At 36.4% G+C, this 20,426-nt stretch overlaps 2 protein-coding genes across 29 annotated transcripts in view; one reads left to right on the top strand and one right to left on the bottom strand.

The window, feature by feature from the left end:
* The window catches only part of abcc8b (ATP-binding cassette, sub-family C (CFTR/MRP), member 8b), a 47,385-nt gene extending 40,156 nt beyond the window's left edge, over nt 1-7,229 (top strand). For all 21 annotated transcript variants that reach the window (XM_021467927.3, XM_073929741.1, XM_021467930.3 and 18 more), the window contains 6 exons: nt 853-931; nt 1,005-1,113; nt 2,436-2,539; nt 2,792-2,925; nt 3,684-3,746; nt 6,264-7,229. In XM_021467927.3, coding sequence (XP_021323602.1) covers nt 853-931; nt 1,005-1,113; nt 2,436-2,539; nt 2,792-2,925; nt 3,684-3,746; nt 6,264-6,401 — 627 coding nt within the window. In that variant the 3' untranslated portion in view covers nt 6,402-7,229. The remainder of the gene's footprint in view (nt 1-852; nt 932-1,004; nt 1,114-2,435; nt 2,540-2,791; nt 2,926-3,683; nt 3,747-6,263) is intronic.
* mob2b (MOB kinase activator 2b) overlaps nt 7,088-20,426 on the bottom strand; it is a 68,989-nt gene continuing 55,650 nt past the window's right edge. For 4 of the 8 annotated variants that reach the window (XR_011007166.2, XR_012393809.1, XR_012393808.1 and 1 more), the window contains exons 2-6: nt 18,665-18,825; nt 14,981-15,074; nt 12,303-12,427; nt 8,706-10,156; nt 7,088-8,491 (exon numbers count right to left, since the gene is read on the bottom strand). Coding sequence is in view for 4 of the 8 variants with exons in the window: in NM_001045317.1 (NP_001038782.1) it covers nt 9,891-10,156; nt 12,303-12,427; nt 14,981-15,074; nt 18,665-18,825 (646 nt within the window). In the remaining 4 variants the exon portion in view is untranslated. Of the gene's footprint in view, nt 10,157-12,302; nt 12,428-14,980; nt 15,075-18,664; nt 18,826-20,426 lie in introns of all 8 variants that reach the window. The other 4 variants (NM_001045317.1, XM_009293895.5, XM_005173694.6 and 1 more) reach the window with 1 other exon arrangement.

Genomic DNA, 20,426 nt, shown 5'->3' with positions numbered 1-20,426 from the left:
CAACCTTGAGGCGGATGGGCTACAGCAGCAGAAGAGCACACCGGGTGCCGCTCCTGTCAGCTAAGAACAGGAAACTGAGGCTACAATTCACACAGACTCACCAAAACTGGACAACAGAAGATTGGAGAAACGTTGCTGCTCTGATGAGTCTCCATTTCTGCTCACACATTCAGATGCTCGGCTCACAATTTGGCCTCAACAACATGAAAGCATGGATCATCCTGCCTTGTATCAGCGGTTCAGGCTGGTGGTGGTGGTGTAATGGTGTGGGGGAGATTTTCTTTGGGTCCATTAGTATCAATTGAGCATCAACGCCACAGCCTACCTGAGTATTGCTGCTGACCATGTCCATCCCTTTATGAGCACAGTGTCTCCATCTTCTGATGGCTACTTCCAGCAGGATAACGCAGCATGTCATAAAGCTCAATCATCTCAGACTGGTGTCTTGAACATGACGATGAGTTCACTGTACTCAAATGGCCACCACAGTCACCAGAGCTCAACCCAATAGAGCAGCTTTGGGATGTGGTGGAACGGGAGATTGGCATCATGGATGTGCAGCCGACAAATCTGCAGCAACTGTGTGATGCTATCATGACAATATGGAGCAAAATCTATTTTTTCCAGAAGCTTGTTGAATCTACAACACCTGAAGGCAAAATAGCTCCAACCTGGAACTATAAAGGTGTACCTAATAAAGTGGCCGGTAAGTTACATATATTTAGACTTTGTGAAAATAGGTGAGATTACTATTCTTCCAACTTTTGTTCTGCCTCAAATTAAGAACTAAAAGACGTCTGTTTATCGTAAACAAGGCCTTTACGCTGCTTCTCTGTGCATATTCTCCTTCAGGTGGGCATCTGTGGGCGGACGGGCAGCGGTAAATCCTCCTTCTCTCTGGCTCTCTTCAGGATGGTGGACACGTTTGAGGGTAAGAGCAGCTCCTGATGGTCAGATTCCTCCATCCTGAGGGAATAAGTATATAACATTCTGTTCTCTTACAGGACAGATCAGCATTGATGGCATCGACATCTCAAAGCTTCCGCTGCAGACGCTCCGATCAAAGTTCTCCATCATCCTGCAGGACCCCATACTGTTCAGTGGGACCATCCGGTGAGGACTCACACACACTTATTCCTTTACTGCTGGCATTACATGTTTAAAATGGGAATTCAGTGACTCGCACCCAGTTCTAATAAGAAAAAGAAGTACATTTCTTTAACAAAACATCTGAGTTTTTATCTCAGAATTAGAATATCTCAGACTACACTAGTCTTCAGGTCTAGCTTATCTGTTATTATGGTGGCTTGAAAAGTCAACATACTGTTATCTCACTTTAACTTCTTATTCTTCTTAAACTAATTTTAAAGTGTATCTCCTCCTAAGCCTTTCAAGCTACATACTTCAAACTTTCGTTAAACCTTCAAACTGGTCTGACTCAAGTTGCTATGTCTTTTCTAACTGATCCGACTTTCGGTTTTCTGAAAAAGGACTCAGAAAATTCCCAAAAGTCCCATTGACTTATCATTGGGTTAACCTTTGTGAGCTCATAACTCTGCATCAGACTGTCCTACAGACAAGAGTCTGGCCTCATTTAACTCAGTCTAGCCAGCAGCCAATCACTGATGACTTTTAGACTTACTAGCCACTCCCTAGCAACCAATTTCAGCACCCTGGCAACTGTCCCATAGACTGACTATAGCTGTTCTAACACATAATAGTTTTAACATGCTACTGACATGCTAATCTTGCTAGAAACATGCTAATGACATGCTAGTCATGCTAACATCATGCTAATTCATGCTAGAAACAGGTTGATTCATGCTAGAACCATTCTAACATGCTAATTCGTGCTAGAATCGTGCTAACAAAATGCTAATTCATGCTAGAATCATGCTAGTTACATGCTACTTCATGCTAGAATCATGCTAATTCATGCTAGAATCATGCTAACAACATAATTCATGCTAGAATCATGCTAAAAACATGCTAATTCATGCTAGAATCATGCTAATTCATGCCAGAATCATGCTAGTTACATGATAATTCATGCTAGAATCATGCTAATTCATGCTAGAATCATGCTAGCAACATGCTAATTCATGTTAGAGTCATGCTAACAACATGCTAATTCATGCTAGAATCATGCTAATTTATGTTAGCAACTGCCTAGCAACCACTCAGAACACCCTAGCAACACCTTAACAATGACCCAGAATACCACAGCAAACGCCTAGCAACACCTTAGCAACCACCTAGCAACACCTTAACATGCTAACAGGTAAGTAATTATCTGTGCCGACTGTTTCAAACTTCATATAAACTACTTCAGTTGTTTACACTTTAAAACGACTTCAAACTTTCAGACTCGGCTTTTCAAGCCACCATAAAGTTTGTCCTCAGACTATAATATCTAGTTGTTCTCTGTATTGCAGATTTAATCTGGATCCAGAGAGAAAAGCCACTGATGAAATGCTGTGGGAGGCTCTGGAAATCGCTCAGCTGATGCCGGTTGTTAAAGCTCTACCTGGAGGACTCGGTAATAACAAAATAATATATATATATATATATATATATATATATATATATATATATATATATATATATATATATATATATATATATATATATATGCAATATATATATATATATATATTATATGTGCAATATTTATAATATAACCGCTTCACAAAAGCATTACAGACATTGTGGTTTTTAGCTAATTTACAACACCCTGCCATTAATATACACGCTGTAAACTTACCTGAATGTTTTTATCTCACACACACAGATGCAGTGGTGACTGAAGGAGGAGAGAACTTCAGTCAGGGTCAGCGGCAGCTCTTCTGTCTCGCTCGGGCCTTCGTGAGGAAGAGCAGCATCCTCATCATGGACGAAGCCACGGCCTCTATCGACATGGCAACGGTGAGGAAAACACTCAGCTCATTTACATACATTACAATATTCAAATATGTGACCCTGGACCACAAAACCATCAATGCTTAAAAATTGAGATGTATGCATTGACAGATTTATGCACTGGATAAAAGGTCTTTGCATTGATGTTAGAATATGGCAACATTTAGCCGACATTCAACTATCTGAAAATCTGTGTTAAAGTACTGGGGAAATGGCTTTTTAAAATGTACAAATGAAGAGTGCTGAAGGATGATGACGACTACAACTCCCATGATTGCAATATGCATTTGTTTGTTGTGAATACACACCCTCTAGTGGAGAAAATGACATACTGCGCCTTTAATAATCTTCCATGTAAACACAGAAAAATAAACTGCACACTCTTTAGTAAAAAACATGTATATGGTGCATTAATGAAGACAAAATATATGTTGATGTGTGAACTTCTGGAAAAACAAGCACAAAATGATGTGCGCCCTTACAGGGACAGCTCACCCCAACATTTTAATGTACTCACTATATAGAAGAAAAGATTTTATAGAATAATGTAAACCTGTAACCATTGACTTCCATAGTAGGAAAACAAATACTATGGAAGTCGATGGTTACAGGTTTCCGGCAATCTTCAAACTATCTTCTTTTGTGTTCAGCACCAGACAGAAACTCATAAAGGTTTGAAAAGGGTTGAGCTCATCTGTGTACTGTAATATGTGCATACAGCTGTGCTTCAGTAGCAGCTCACTGTCATTTCTCTGTTCCTGTAGGAGAGTATCCTGCAGAAAGTGGTCATGACTGCATTTGCAGACCGGACTGTGGTCACCATAGCTGTGAGTTCACAAAACAATATTAAACACAACACCACAGTCATAAAATCTACTGATTGACAAAAACAAAGTTCAATGTGCACATTAATAAGCAATTGGTGAGATGGAAGCGTATTCCAACTTGGGAGAAAAAAAAGTTATATGTATAGGTTATATTAAACAAATGCATATACATATGTTATATATATATACTATCTATGCATATTATATATATATACAGTTAAAGTCAGAATTATTATTAGCCCCCCTGTATTATTAGCACCCCTGTTTATTTTTTCCCCAAATTTCAGTTTAATGGAGGGAAGATTGTTTCAACACATTTCTAAGCATAATAGTTTTAAAAACCTATTTCTAATAACTGATTTATCTTTGTCATGATGACAGTAAATAATATTTTATTAGATATTTTTCAAGACACTTCTATACAGCTTAAAGTGACATTAAAAGGCTTCACTAGGGTAATTAGGTTAACTAGGCAGGTTAGTGTAATTAGGCAAGTTATTGTATAGCGATGGTTTGTTCTGTAGACTATCGGGGAAAAAAAAAGCTTAAAGGGGCTAATAATTTTGTCCCAAAATTGGTTTTTAAAAAATTTAAAACTGCTTTTATTCTAGCCGAAATAAAACAAATAAGACTTTCTCCAGAAAAAAAAATATTATCAGACATACTGTGAACATTTCATTTCTCTGTTAAACATCATTTGGGAAATATTTAAAAAAAGAAAAAAAAAATCAAAAGGGGGCGAATAATTCTGACTTCAACTGTATGTATATATATATATATATATGTATGTATTACATGTAATTGTACATATATAATTTTGGCAGCTTGTTTCACAATTCAATCCCAATCATCATATTATGTACATTTATTTCTTCAAAATACAAGTTTACATCTTTCAATATTCTGATTAATTTTCATTTCAAATGTTTGTGACTTTTTCCTCACACATTTTTTTTTTAATCCTGCAAAATATATTTATATTTTCCTCAGATCAGCATTTGACAATTCTGGTTTGCTCGTCTCATATTTATGACCTCTCATGTGAAAATACATCTGGAGTTTTTAATCTCAATTCAGTTTTTTTCTCTTACAAATTCTGATTTTATGTTAAATTTTTGTTTTGCTAATGTTTTATAATAAGGTTGTTTAGTAAGGTAATGTATTTACTAACATGAACAAATCATTCATTACAGTATTTATTCACATTTGCTAACAGTAGTTCATGAAAACAAAGCTGTTTATGGTTAGTTCATGTTAAATCACGTATTATATGCTACATGTTAATAAAGGCTGTTCAAGCATCGTTCATTAGTAATACATCAATTAATGAAACGTTATTGTTAAGTGTGACCAATATTTGATTATATAATTATATCTATCTGTCTGTCTATCCATCTGTCTATCCACCCATCCATCCATCCATCCATCCATCCACCCATCCATCCATCCATCCATCCATCCATCCATCCATCTATCTATCTATCTATCTATCTATCTATCTATCTATTTATCTATCTATCTATCTATCTATCTATCTATCTATCTATCTATCTATCTGCCAGTCCATCCATCCATCCATCCATCCGTCTGTCTATCCATCTGTCTATCCATCTATCTATCTGTCCGTCCATCTGTCCGTACACCCATCCATCCATCCATCCATCCATCCATCCATCCATCCATCTATCTATCTATCTATCTATCTATCTATCTATCTATCTATCTATCTATCTATCTGCCAGTCCGTCTATCCATCCATCCGTCTGTCTGTCTGTCCATCTGTCTGTACATCCATCCATCCATCCATCCATCCATCCGTCTATCTATCTATCTATCTATCTATCTATCTATCTATCTATCTATCTATCTATCTATCTATCTATCTATCTATCTATCTACCGGTCCATTTATCTATCCATCCATCGATCCGTCTCTCTGTCTGTCCATCTATCTGTCCGTCCATCCATCCATCCATCCATCCATCCATCCATCACTCTGTCTGTCTATCCATCCATCCGTCCATCCGTCCGTCCGTCCGTCCGTCCGTCTGTCTGTCTATCTATCTATCTATCTATCTATCTATCTATCTATCTATCTACCCATCTATCTATCTATCTATTTATCTATCTATCTATCTATCTATCTGCCAGTCGGTCCATCCATCCATCCGTCTGTCTGTCCATCTGTCCGTACATCCATCCATCCATCCGTCCGTCCGTCCGTCCGTCCGTCCGTCTGTCTGTCTATCTATCTATCTATCTATCTATCTATCTATAAATCCATTCATCAAAGTTCTAAAGTCCTAAAACTATTGAACAACACCCATTCTTGCCATAAGACAGTTGAGAAAAACTAAAATCATTTTTATCCATTTAGTTTTTGGTGCATATATCGATGTACTGATGTCATTTATTGATCGGAGTCATTTAGTTTTCACTTTTTAGTGACAAATTCTGAGTTTCCATCTCACTATTCTGACCTTCTTTACATGTATTTGTTGTTGTGTGTGTCGGACAGCATCGTGTTCACACTATCCTGGGCTCAGACGTGGTGATCGTGATGAAGCATGGTGGAATAATCGAATATGATGAACCGGACGTCCTGCTGGAGCAGAAGGACAGTGTGTTTTCTGCATTTGTGCGCGCAGACAAATAAAAACAGCACACTGTGCATCTGGAACGCTTGCGGCTGTATATGCTCTGTATAATAACTGTATATCTTGTACAATAAAGTTAACAGAAGGTGCTGAAAGCGTTTGACTGGATGATGGATTTCTATTGGTGGATCTCATGTGAGTGACAGATTGATCCCGCCCTCATGCCTGTAAACATCAATCAGAGAACAGATGCAGCCGCTTCAGATGTTATCACTGGATTGGATGGGCATTATCAATGGTCATCAGCTGATATATATGGGCCAGTAGGGGCCTTCTGTGCCTACTGGTAGGCTCAGAAGGCTGTTATCATCCATCCACATAGTTAATCAGCTATAGTAATAGAGCAGACTCCAGATCCAGATGTGTTTTTACATTACTGTGAGGTTGTTTTTAGGAGTTGGGATGCTTCCACCCCCAGCCGTACACGATCTATAGCTGAGACTACCAGGAAAAACAGGAGTGTTTGCAGGTATGCTCACGAACACTACGTCCATATCTTTTACAGTCTAACTTGGAACATGTACATGGAGGGCTGTTTTTAGTATGCTATTGTGTTATGATGAATAAAGTGACACCGAGAGGCCTGTGGGTGAGCAGGTATGAGAGCAGTGATACCTTACACTTACCTGTAAAAGAACAACACACTTTATACAGTGAGGAATGGCACCAAATGCGACAATGTGCGTGACTTTTAAATATTTTATTAGGTTATAATTTTGCAGAGCTTAAAATATTAAATCGCTTTTAACTTAAAGTATTATTAAAATACATAAAACAAAAAGCCAGAACTGAGGAGCCCTGAAAAAGTCAACTAAAACAAACAAAACCGAAAAAATAAACAGAAAGAAACATGAAGAAATAAATTAAATAAAAAGCAAAAAGGTCCGGTCATCTCACCAAGAGGTCACGGAGCCGCAGTGATGATGATGAAGAACTCAAACAGCCGGCGTTCTTTTCTCAGGCGCTCCCAGATAATAATAATCTCTGCCATCATACATAGAGACTAAAGTGTACATTCTTTTCCGTTCAACGAATCGTCTTTTCAGAATGACGCTAGACATGATTACAACCCAAACGCGGGACGTCCAGAGCCCGGATCAACAGCAGACAACACCAATGTCTTTGTCATTTTCAGAGAGAGAGAAAAACAGATGCGGAGCCAGACTCTGGAGCCAACATGGCCGCCTAAACCGGCCTCCTCTACAGTGGTTAACATGCTAATACGCAACATGTACATGGAGGGCCGTTTTTTGTAGCTATATGATGAATAAAGTGACACCAAGAGGCCTGTGGGTGAGCAGGTAGCATTGACGGCTCTCTCAGTTCCTGAGTGCAAAAGCCTTGAACAAACACACACACACACACACATGTGTGTGCACATGAACACATGTATACATACACCAGAACACATGTATATGTATCTGCGAACACATACGCGCACGCAAACATCTATATGTGCACGCAAATACATATAGATGGACATGAACATATACGCGCATACGTAAATGTGAACACATATGCGCTGCGAACACATCTATATGTGCACACATACGTGCACACGAACACATACGCGCTTGTGAACACACACATGCACACGTATATATGGCCCACAATCACATAGGCGCTTACGAACGCACATATGCAAACGTGAACACATATATATGTGCACATGAACACATGTATATGCATACGCAATTACATACACATGAACATATATACGCGCTTGCGAACGCATTGACACGTGCACACATATATACTCGTGCATTAACACATATACATGCGTATGCCAACATATACGCGCTGGCAAACACATATGCGCTCATGAACACAGACGTGCTCAAGAATACATCTATATGCACTCGCGAACACATACGTGCACACATACATACATGCACACATATACATGTGCACACAAACACATTTATGCGTATGCTAACACATCTATATGTGCAGGTGAACATATATATGTGCACACATATGTGCACACGAACACATGCCTATGCGAACATATACGCGCACGCATCTATATGCAAACATATATATGCGCACACACGAACACCGGCATATGCGAACATATACGCGCACGCATCTTTATGTGAACATATACATGTACACACACATATGTGCACACGGACACATGCATATGTGAACATATACGCGCACGCATCTATATGCAAACATATATATGTGCACACATGAACACAGGCATATGCGAATATATATGCACACGCATCTTTATGCGAACATATGTGCACACACATATGTGCACATGGACACATGCATATGCGAATATATACGCGCACGCATCTATATGCAAACATATATATGTGCACACAAGAACACCGGCATATGCGAACATATATGCGCACGCATCTTTATGCGAACATATATACGTGCACACACATATGTGCACACGGACACATGCATATGCAAACATATATGCGCACGCATCTATATGCAAACATATATGTGCACACAAGAACACCGGCATATGCGAACATATACGCGCACGCATCTTTATGCGAACATATGTTCACACACATATGTGCACACGGACACATGCATATGCAAATATATACGCGCATGCATCTATATGCAAACATATATATGTGCACACAAGAACACCGGCATATGCGAACACATACGCGCACGCATCTTTATGCGAATATATGTGCACACACATATGTGCACACGGACACATGCATATGCAAATATATACGCGCACGCATCTATATGCAAACATATATGTGCACACAAGAACACCGGCATATGCGAACATATACGCGCACACATCTTTATGCGAACATATATACGTGCACACACATATGTGCACACGGACACATGCATATGCAAATATATACGCGCACGCATCTATATGTAAACATATATGTGCACACAAGAACACCGGCATATGCAAACATATACGCGCACACATCTTTATGCGAACATATGTTCACACACATATGTGCACACGGACATATGCATATGTGAACACATGTATACACGCACGCAAACATATATATGCACGTGAACACATTTATGTTCACACAAATTTATACACGTATGTGTGAACTTATATACGTGTGTGAATATATATATTTACACATACACACACATATATACGCTTACTCATATATACATGCGCACACACATATACACACGCACACACACATACACGCGCACACACACACACCCTTTTACCCTATAAAAAATAAAAAGAAACCTTGATACCGACCCTTATGAAACCAAGAGAGGAGGGGAAAGTGCTGCTCGAATGCGTCGCCAAATTAGCCACAAAAGAAAAAGGTGAAAACGGGAGGAATTAGCAGACGACTCTTGGTTAAAGGGCCAACACGAGCTCCTCCAGCGCTCCTTTACTGGGTCCTAAAGACAACATGTTTGTGTAAGGGTGAAGGTTGGGGGAGGGGTTTGGGGCGCTGTAGTCCGTCTGAACCCGGGGGTCAGCTGTGCGTTCGGGCCCCGGGGGCTCATCTCTCTGTCACGTGGTTCTGTGGCGGAAGAGGTGTGCACAGCGCCTCCGTCAGGTCGTCCATTATTGAGGTCTCCTTGGGGTCCATCAGATTGAATTCCCTTATAAAAACTATGAAATGCGTGTAGAGTGTGTTTAGGTGTCCGTGCAGGTCCATGGCCACCGTCTCCTTATAGTGCGACCAGTAGATGTGAGCCAGAACGTGGAAGAGATACCTGCAGATCTTCTTCACCAGAGAGTCGAAGGTGTTGGGGAACTCCTTACCTGCAGGTTACACAGAGGACAAGGGCTTGTGTCAATACAGGACTTCAAATTTAAGACTGTAAGACGGTTATTAAGGACTATTTAGACTCATACAGGACTACATGCTGAGGATTTTTGACTTGCCTTACCATAAAATTCGAATGATTTATTTTTCAGCCACACATTTTAAACAATGTGCCACATTTGTAAACATTAGGGCTGCACGATATATCGTTTCAGCATCGACCTCGCAATGTGTGTGTCCACAACAGTCACATTACAGGATATGCAATCTTGTGTCGAGTTGAGAATTGTGAAGTCATTGCAAAGTATAACCATAACAGAGTGAACCTTTATCATCTGCATGTGTTTAAAGACATTTCAAATGAGTTAAAAGCATTGAGGCACAATAACGTACAGCATTCGTAACTTTAACGAAGAATACATTTACTGAATTATTAATACAATGAAGACTAGAGTTGGCCGATGTTGACTAATTTGGCATCACACGATGTCTAATATGAAACATCACGATGGACGATGGCATTGTAGGCAGTGGTGAATTAATTATTTATGATTATTTATGAATAATAATTAATTAATTACGGATTAATTATTTGTAGCCTATCTTTTCTACGTGACCAATCAATCTAATTTAATGACTTTCTCCCCCTCCAAAGAGGTTGTGTTCTCAAATTGTTTTCGCAATATTGCAGAAAAACTAAACATTGCACTGTCAGATTTTTCCAATATCATACAGCCCTAATATACATTACACCTCTTTACAATAAAAAACTCTTTACTATTAACTAGAATAAACTAAATGCATGCACAACAGTCTGTCCAGGTCAGTGTTTCATAAATGGAGAACTCATAAACATATGTTATTATAAGGAAGATAAGCCATATCGGTAAATTAAATGCTTTATTGAGCTAGATTGTTGATGATTGAACAGTTGCCAGACTGACTGGGTGGCTTTAAATGGACACGGGAAAATTCAGAACCGTTTAAAATGATTCAACACCTACAAGACAACATTATAGTGAATTTTAAGACTTTAATAAACCACAAACACCCTGGAAAACACTTGCACATATTTATTTAATAGAATACTGGGACACATATAAATATATCAAAGTATAAATATATAAAAAATAATTTTTGTATTTACATGAATTAATTATACATGTTTTTTGTTGGGTGACACTTTATTTTGATGGTCCAATTGAGTATTAGTAGAGTGTCTGTTTAATATCTGCTGCTGCTGCTAAACAGACATTTAACTGACTATAAGAAACTTTGTAAGTGCATGTCAACTTTCTCTAACCCTAACCTAACAGTCTCTGTATAGTTTATTGAGAATAAGTAGTATTAATAACTTCAATTCAACAAACAGACCATCGACATAAAGTGTGACCTTTTGTTGTGATGAAGCTGAATTTCTAGCATCATTACTCATAATACATTACTAATCATTAAGAAATCATTCTAATATTAATGATATCATTAATAATAAATGTACAAAATGCTGATCAATTAAAAATAATAATAATAATAATAATATATAAATATATATATATATATTAGATAGATTTTAAATGCATTCATGAAACTCTTTAAAGGATAATCTGATTAATAAATCAATTACAAACGTAAACATTATTATATTAAATCATAATATTAATTTAAATTGAAGCATTATATATAATTCACTGTGAATGTTAATCAATTTAATGAGTGTATATACAGTATATATCATCCATAACCTAATGCATCATTGTGGAATAAAAGCCTTTATTTCCTTTGAAAATGTAAGAATAAAAAATGTCTGAGCTCAACAATTAGATTTGGATTATAAATCCAAAAAAATTCTATAAAAATTATCAATATTTTTTTAAATTACATGATAGAAAAACTACAAAAACCTGAAGTTGCTGTTAAAACTGAACTTCGCAAACTTAATTGTTTTTCTCCACTTCCTAAACATTTATTTTTATATATTTGTTACCTGTAGACTAAAACTGATCATTTGCATTTAAACTTACACCAAAATTGTATACACGAAAAACAATTATTTGAGGTTTGTACAGTGTACAGTGTGTGTAATCAGACTGTTGCTCCAGCAGGGGGCATCACACACACACATATGCATGCACACACACTCACCATATTTAGTAGGAAAGATGTCCTCATCAGTCACCAGCTTCTGCACTGAACTCATGACGAAATCCACATACTGCGGTGCTGTGCACTTCGTCTTCTTCCCTTTCTCATCATACCAGAAATATGTCCTGAGACAGACAGACAGATAGTTCATTCAGAAAAAAACGAACAATCGTCTGTTCATAAACATTCAAATCAAAAACAATTCACACACACTGAACACACACTCAATGCCATGCAGAAAACACACAGCACACAATGCATGCCTAAAACACGCACACAAAACACCTGCAAATACACTCTGTGGTGTTTTGTTTATTTAGAATATATAAATATATATATAGTAAAACATCCCCTTTAACTCAGTTGTTTGTAATATTCAGATATCATGGTTTTGTTGTGTATTAACAAGGACATTTTCCAAAAAACATGACCAAAACGGCATTACATAGATTAGAATTAAGCCTCATAGCACATTTTAATGGGTAAAACATAGGAATATATATATATATATTTACATTTACATTTTACATTTAGTCATTTAGCAGACGCTTTTATCCAAAGCGACTTACAAATGCGGACAAGGAAGCAATTTACACAACTAAGAGCAACAATGAATAAGTACTAAAGGCAAGTTTCAGGTCTGTAAAGTCTAAGAAGGGAAGTGTTAGTAGTGTTTTTTTTTTTTTTTGTACAGTTAGTGTGATATTCAAATAGGCAATTGCAGATTAAGAAGTGAAGTGGAGACTAAATAGTTGAGTTTTTAGTCGTTTCTTGAAAATAGCGAGTGACTCTGCTGTTCTGATGCAGTTAGGGAGTTCATTCCACCAACTGGGCAGACTGAGCGCGAGAGTTCGCTAAAGTGATTTCTTCCCTCTTTGGGATGGAACCACGAGGCGACGTTCATTCACAGAACGCAAGTTTCTGGAGGGCACATACATCTGCAGAAGTGAGAGCAGATAAGAAGGTGCTAGGCCAGAAGTCACTTTGTAGGCAAACATCAGAGTTTTGAATTTGATGCGAGCAGCAACTGGCAGCCAGTGCCATATATATATATATGAGCAATATCACACGAGTAGCAGTGTGCTATGGCTGTATATCAGCACTAGTGGGTGGAGTGCGTTGGCACGAGGCCGCAGGCCTTTGCGCCCCACCAGTGCTGATATACAGTCATAGCACACTGCTACTCGTGTGATATTGTGTTTATACCACAAGTTTGAGGAACTTTTGTATGAGGAACTACTTTCTTCCGCCGTTCATTCACATCTGCAGCTGACGTCAGGACAGCAGAAGCCGTTACTAATTCCCCAACATCACTGTAGAGCTAGTGTTTGAATGATTCTCTATAGCGTAATGTGAAGCGGCGCTTCTGGTGTGTGACCCTCTTAAGGTGATGACAAAACAGCAAATTTTGCTCACATTTTAGGATTATAAGGCTGAACGTGACATGAAATGCCATCTGTCGACAGATATTTCTCACCAGACTGCTGTTGTGTTTGCGATAAGGAGGGACAAGGCTGAATCCAGCTTTATTCACAGCTTCTTATTGACTCTATCCGGTCCTCTTTAAAACCCACGAGTCCTGGTGCCATCTTGTGGATAGATAACGTCAACCGTCTTTGGCCACCGCCGAGCTCTCAGAAATTGTTTATTTAATATTTTAAAATAGGCACTATTCTTACAAATAAACAGCATAGTTGCAATCTAAACAGCTACATTCTCCACTAAAGAAGTCTCAAAAGTGCATTTTGTTGTCTAACAGCAGTAATATTTGTCAAAGTGTAGCCTGCTTGTTGCTTGCTGTATGTGGGTGGAGTAACACACAGAGGTGAAGGGTGAAGAGGCCTTTGTGTGATGTTAGTTGCAAAATATCGCACGGCTATCAGCCAATCAAGAACCAGACAGAACTGTTGTATATGTATATTGATACAACAGTTCTGTCTGGTTCTTGAATCTGATTGGTTGATAGCCGTGATATATTTAAGTAATATCAGCACCCGTACAGCCTCTTTACCCTTTGTGTATTACTCCGCCCACATACAGCCAGCAGAAAGCAGACACTACAGATCTACAGTGTAAAAGATGCTTGCTCAGCTGTTTAACTGTCAGCTTACGATTTGAATCCAACGCCAAAGAAAGTAGTTCCTCATACAAAAGGGTTTTTGAGACTCTCCATGTTTGATTTTGTTTTTATATACACAATTATGCCGTCAAACTGTTGTATAAACGCAATATCACACGAGTAGCAGTGTGATATGGCTGTATATTGGCACTGGTTGGGGCACAGCACACACCTCCCACCAGTGCCGATATACAGCCATATCGCACTGCTACTCATGTGATATTGCTCATAAATAAATATATATATATATATATATATATATATATATATATATATATATATATATATCTTTGTTATTTACAAGCTATTTTTTTATTTCCAAAGGACTTATTTTTCTTTTTACAAAGTCTAATCGTGTCACATAGACGGCTAAAACAAATAAAGCGCTCTAATAACACCTCAGTTTGTTTACTCTTGTGTTTGATCTGTTCATTTCTGATCATAATGAAAAGTTCAGCAGTAAGGAAGAGCTATTCTCTCTCTCGGTGCTCAGGGGTCGTGGCCTCAGCCTCAGGGGTCGTGACCTCTGCAGAAGCGTGTGAATAATAGATTTGCTCACGTGCTGTAGGCGCTCATGGCCGGACACGTGTCTCCTGTGCAGAACTCAGAGATGGTGCTGTACTGCAGGTTGATCAGATTGAAGAACGTCGTGGCTGAGAAAATAACACACAGAGAACACTCAAGGATTAATCAATGACCATCACACACTCTAATCTGTCAATCAAGCGTCTGACAAGTGTATCAATAGTAGATAGTAACCATTATTTGTAAGGGTGTCACGATCCTCCAAATCCTCGATTCGATTACATTTTCGATTCTGAAGGCACGATTCGATTCGATTTAATTAAATAGATAGATTTTGGTAATTATGTGTGTAACTTACCTTTATTCATTTACTGTATGATTTGGTTATAGGTAAAACAAAGACCATGCAGGTCAGGTAGTTTAAACGGTAGGCTACAAATAATTAATGCGTTATTAATTAATTAATTATTCATAATCGAAAATCGAATCGTGACTAAAGAATCGAAAATGTAACCGAATCGAGGATTTGGAGGATCGTGACACCCTTATATAATAGTCACATTATTATTCTATTGTCTATGTACCCGTTAAAAAATTCACATTATTACAATTATTACACACATTGTTACATCTAAATGAATGCACAGTTATTAATTTTATTGTATTTGCTTATATTTTACTAACAATATTCTCTCATTGTTTTAATAATCATACGAGTCCTCATTTTCTTTCTTATTTGTGCATGCATTTATCAAAACTCTAATTGTGCGTTTCGTTTATTTCCTTTCTGTATATATGTTTAATTCATCTTCATTTAAAGCAGCTTAACATAGAAGATCTACTATAAAAGTCACATTATTATGCTATTGTCTATGCAATCTGCAATGCTTTGGCAATACGAGAGAGATTATAGACAGATTCATGCATTTGTTATGCATTAAAATAAATCACATGCAATTAAATACTCCTAAATGAACTAGAAGTGTTATTCAAAGCATCCCAAAAGCATTTAATGCACACAATATTTCCCATGAGAGATCTCACAGCATTTTTAATAAAACAAATGCATCTTTTATACCGTATGCATGTCATTTATACTCAGACTAGGTCATATATTGAGCAGATGTGAAAGTGATCCTGTAATCGAGTGATGTTTGAAAGCTGTAAAGACGCAGCTGTGAAATTGCTGATCCTCAGCAATGGCTTCAATTCTCCATAAAAGGCAGTGATGTGGTTTATTAAGCGCGTTTGTGGAATCTGAAAGTGTATTACAGTTTCCTAAATTAAGCCGCTCGTTCGCGTGTGTTTTTCTTTGGAGATAACATCGAGGGAAACGCAAACAATGGCATGATTGGAGCCTCAGGAATGTTTGTCTGAGCCGCTTTTATCACGGTTATGCAAGATGAAATCATACAAATGAAAGAAGAGATGTTTTCAAAACACACCTGGACTGAAGACGCAACAAACCCAGACGCTCACAGCAGGTCAAAGGTCACAGCGCTTCACACACACATAAACAGCTGAGGTCAAAATTATCCGCCCTCCTGTTCATTTTGATTTCTTTTACAAATATTTCCCGAATGATGATGAACAGATTCAGGAAATGTTCACAGTGTGTCTGATAATATTTTTTCTTCTGAAGAAAGCCTAAGTTGTTTTATTTCGGCTAGAATAAAAGCAGTTTTAATAGTTTTAAACACCATTTTAAGGTCAATATTATTAAGCAATATTAGTTTTGGAAACCACTGTTATACAATGACTTGCCTAATTACCCTAACTTTACCCTAATTACCCTAGTAAAGCCTTTACAAGTCACTTTAAGCTGAACACTAGTGTCTTGAAGAATATCTAATATTATGTTCTGTGATCATGGCAAAGATAACAGAAATCAGTTAATATTAGAGACGAGTTATTAAACTATTATGATTAGAAATGTGTTGGCAGAATCTGCTCTATGTTGAACACGAAAAATATACAGGAGGAATAATTCTGTTCTGTTTGGAATTCACATTCAGTTTCCATTGGTGGCCATATTAGAGTGCTCTCTCTGTTTTAAGAAGTATGAGCTTATTTTTTAATACTTTAGACAACATTTATAAAGTTGACATACAATTCTAAAGTGTGGAAAATTTTGTGGTATTTTACTTGAATTTAGCCTCTTTGCGACTTAAAATTACGACTCTTAACTTGTTCATTTGTCAGCAAATTTTAGGGTCAGTAAAACATGGTTATTTTATTGGCTTGCGTTTTGTTTAACCAGTTAAACTCTGTTGTTATTTTAGGATTTCCGTCTGGATTTCGCCTACCCAAATTTAAAAGCTTCCCAAATCCACATTCAGAGGTGTAAATGCAAAAATGTGGTATCATTTTAAAGAAAACCCTTTGGATTTTCATAAAACACTATTGAAAGTGTTTAAAATATCTGTATATGTTGTCTGTGTTATAATAAACACCTAAAGAAAGAGGCATTTTTTGTATTTTTTTTATATAAACTCAAGTTTAAAAGAGTACCTTTTAGGTTGTGTGTGGTCTAGTGTGCTGTAATTAATGTTGGTGGTTCCTGCACATGTCTGTAACCATAGGAAAACAGAAAAATGTCTCCACCATAATCTATGCAGAAGTTATTGTAATCCAACTGATGAGAGGTGCTGTACAAGCCACAGGGAGCGATCATTATTTTCATATTTCACTATTCTTTTGTTTGATCAAACATAATTCACTGTGTTTGGAGCACGTCAGACATATAAAAGGATTACTTATGCACATCAGCTCAAAAACAGAGGAGAATGGCCCTGAAGCGTATGAGGTAAGAGATGACAGCTGTCTGTGCTATCTGGGGCTGCTTATTGATCATGAATGCATTGTTTTCACTTCTGTGCCATGGAAACACCGAGATTCATTCGGCAACTGTTTGATATGTGAATATAATTCAGTAAAAACAATGCTAGAACCGTATGAGCACCGGCAAGAGCTTTCATTTGAGCTATAACTTGTACATGTGTCTTATATGAACCAAAGTGATGCATATGTGCATAAAATATAGATTCTACACTTTCAAACGAAACCACTTAAGGGTGCAATGCTAGCCCTTTAAATCTTAAAGCGAAAGTCGATGTCGTCACGGTACGTCACGGTACCGGGTCCGCGGAGTTTATCTGTTTAAAGCAGTATGATTAAGGTTATTAAGATGCATTTGAAAAGTTCTACAAAATTACTTTATATTATTTCAGAAAAGTATTAAATAATTATTACAAAGCATTTTCTCATTGATGTTTTTATCTTCCCTCATTTATTTCTGCTTTTAAATTGGGAGCTTGATCTTTCCTCCAACAACTTTTAACCTTGCACAATATGCAAAAGTGACTTTTATGAACGTGTGTATTAGTCTGCAGTGCTATATTGGGTGTGTTGGTGTTGTATATTATGCTACAGACACCTTGTAATAAACTGCAGCACATTTTCTGTTATTTTACACACTAGATATCATTTCTAAATGTTCTAAACCACTAAAATGTCAGTAAAAGTCACTTTGTTAAACTGTAGAGTTCAATTTTCAACATCAGAAGGGGACAGAGGAGAGATCAGCATCCCGTAATGCAATTCACCACCAGAAATTAACCCAAAACACACACAAAAATACAGAAAGTGTTCATTAACAGATATCGTTTACAGTGCACTAGAAAGTGTGTTAGCATGCAAGGTGTTCATTAAGTCTTACTATTGCTGGCGAGCCACTCGTTGAGGTCGATTTCTCTGGGCAGAACCACCAGCTCCTTCAGCTCGAAGTCCACCACCCGTACTTTGGTGTATTCGGCGTCCAAATAATGTTTCTTCTCCTCGGTCGGCGGCTTCTTTCCATTGGGCTTCCCTTTGCCCTTCCTGTAGAAGACATAGACTGACGTCAACCATAGAGGAAGAATACCAGAACACTGTTTACAGTAGCTGCATATGCTTCAGTGCATCAATAAACAGATGGAATTATATGTGTAGCTGAAGACTATATTATTAGCCCTCCGGTGATGTTATTATATTATTAATTATATATATCTATCTATATATATATATATATATATATATATATATATATATATATATTTCTAATTTCTAATCATGATAGTGTTAACAACTCATTTCTAATAACTGATTTATTTTCTCTCTGTCATGATGACAGCACATAATATTAGACTAGATATTCTTCAAGATACTAGTATTCAGCTTTAAGTGGGATTTAAAGGCATCACTAGGTTAACTAGGCAGGTAAGGATTGTTCTGTAGACAAAGAATTGTGCCAAAATAAAAGAAATAGGGTTTTTCTAGAAGAGATATTTTATAGAAAACATCCTTGCTTTGTCAAACATTACTTGGAAAATGTTTTTAAAAATAATTTAAATTTCATATGAGGGAGAATAATTTTGTTTTAAACTGATATTTATGTAAAGATATGTATTAATATTATATTTAAAAAAAGTAATTATAGTGTATAAATTGGAATAAATATTATATGTGAATAATTTAATTATAAAAAAATATATAAAAAACACAAAAAATGTACCAGACATTTAAGAATATCTTGTGGTTATTATTATTGTTATTATTATTATTATTATTACTATTATTATTATTATCATCATCATTATTATTATCCTTAATAATATTATTATCCCTATTATTATTTTAATTATTATTATACTTATTATTATTATAATAATAATTATTATTATTCCTACTATTATTATTTTAATTATTATTATTATTATACTTATTATTGTTATTATTATTATCCCTACTATTATTATTATAATTATTATTATTATTATACTTATTATTGTTATTATTATTATTATCCCTACTATTATTATTATAATTATTATTATTATTATTATTATTTTAATTATTATTATTATTATAATCTTTCATATTATTATCATCATTATTATAATTATTATCATTAATATTATTATCCCTATTATTATTATTATTATTATTATTATCCCTACTATTATTATTGTATTTATTATTATTATACTTATTATTATTATTATTATCCCTACTATTATTATTATAATTATTATAATGATAATAATAATAATAATTATTATTATTATTATTATCCCTATTATTATTATTATTATTATTATAATTATAAAAACATCAACAAATACAGGCAATTTAGTTCATCAATTCCCCTATAGAGCATGTGATTGAACTGTGGGGGAAACCGGAGGAACCACGCCAACACAGGGAGAACATCCACACAGAAACTGACCCAGCTGGGACTTGATCCACTAACCTTCTTGCTGTGAGGCGACAGTGCTAACCACTGAGCCACCATATCACCACCAAAATAGCATTATCAAATTATACAAATTCTAAATGTCCATTAAGATATTAATATTAGGTAAAAAAAAATAAAACAAACTTTTTAATAAACACTTTTTTTTGCAAGACTTTTTGCCATAACAATAAAAATAAAAATCCTG

The sequence above is a fragment of the Danio rerio genome, chromosome 18 (assembly GCF_049306965.1).
Source record: "Danio rerio strain Tuebingen ecotype United States chromosome 18, GRCz12tu, whole genome shotgun sequence".
Lineage (NCBI taxonomy): Eukaryota > Metazoa > Chordata > Actinopteri > Cypriniformes > Danionidae > Danio > Danio rerio.
The sequence above is the reverse complement of the archived record's forward strand: the minus strand, read 5'-3'. Positions and strand labels throughout refer to the sequence as shown.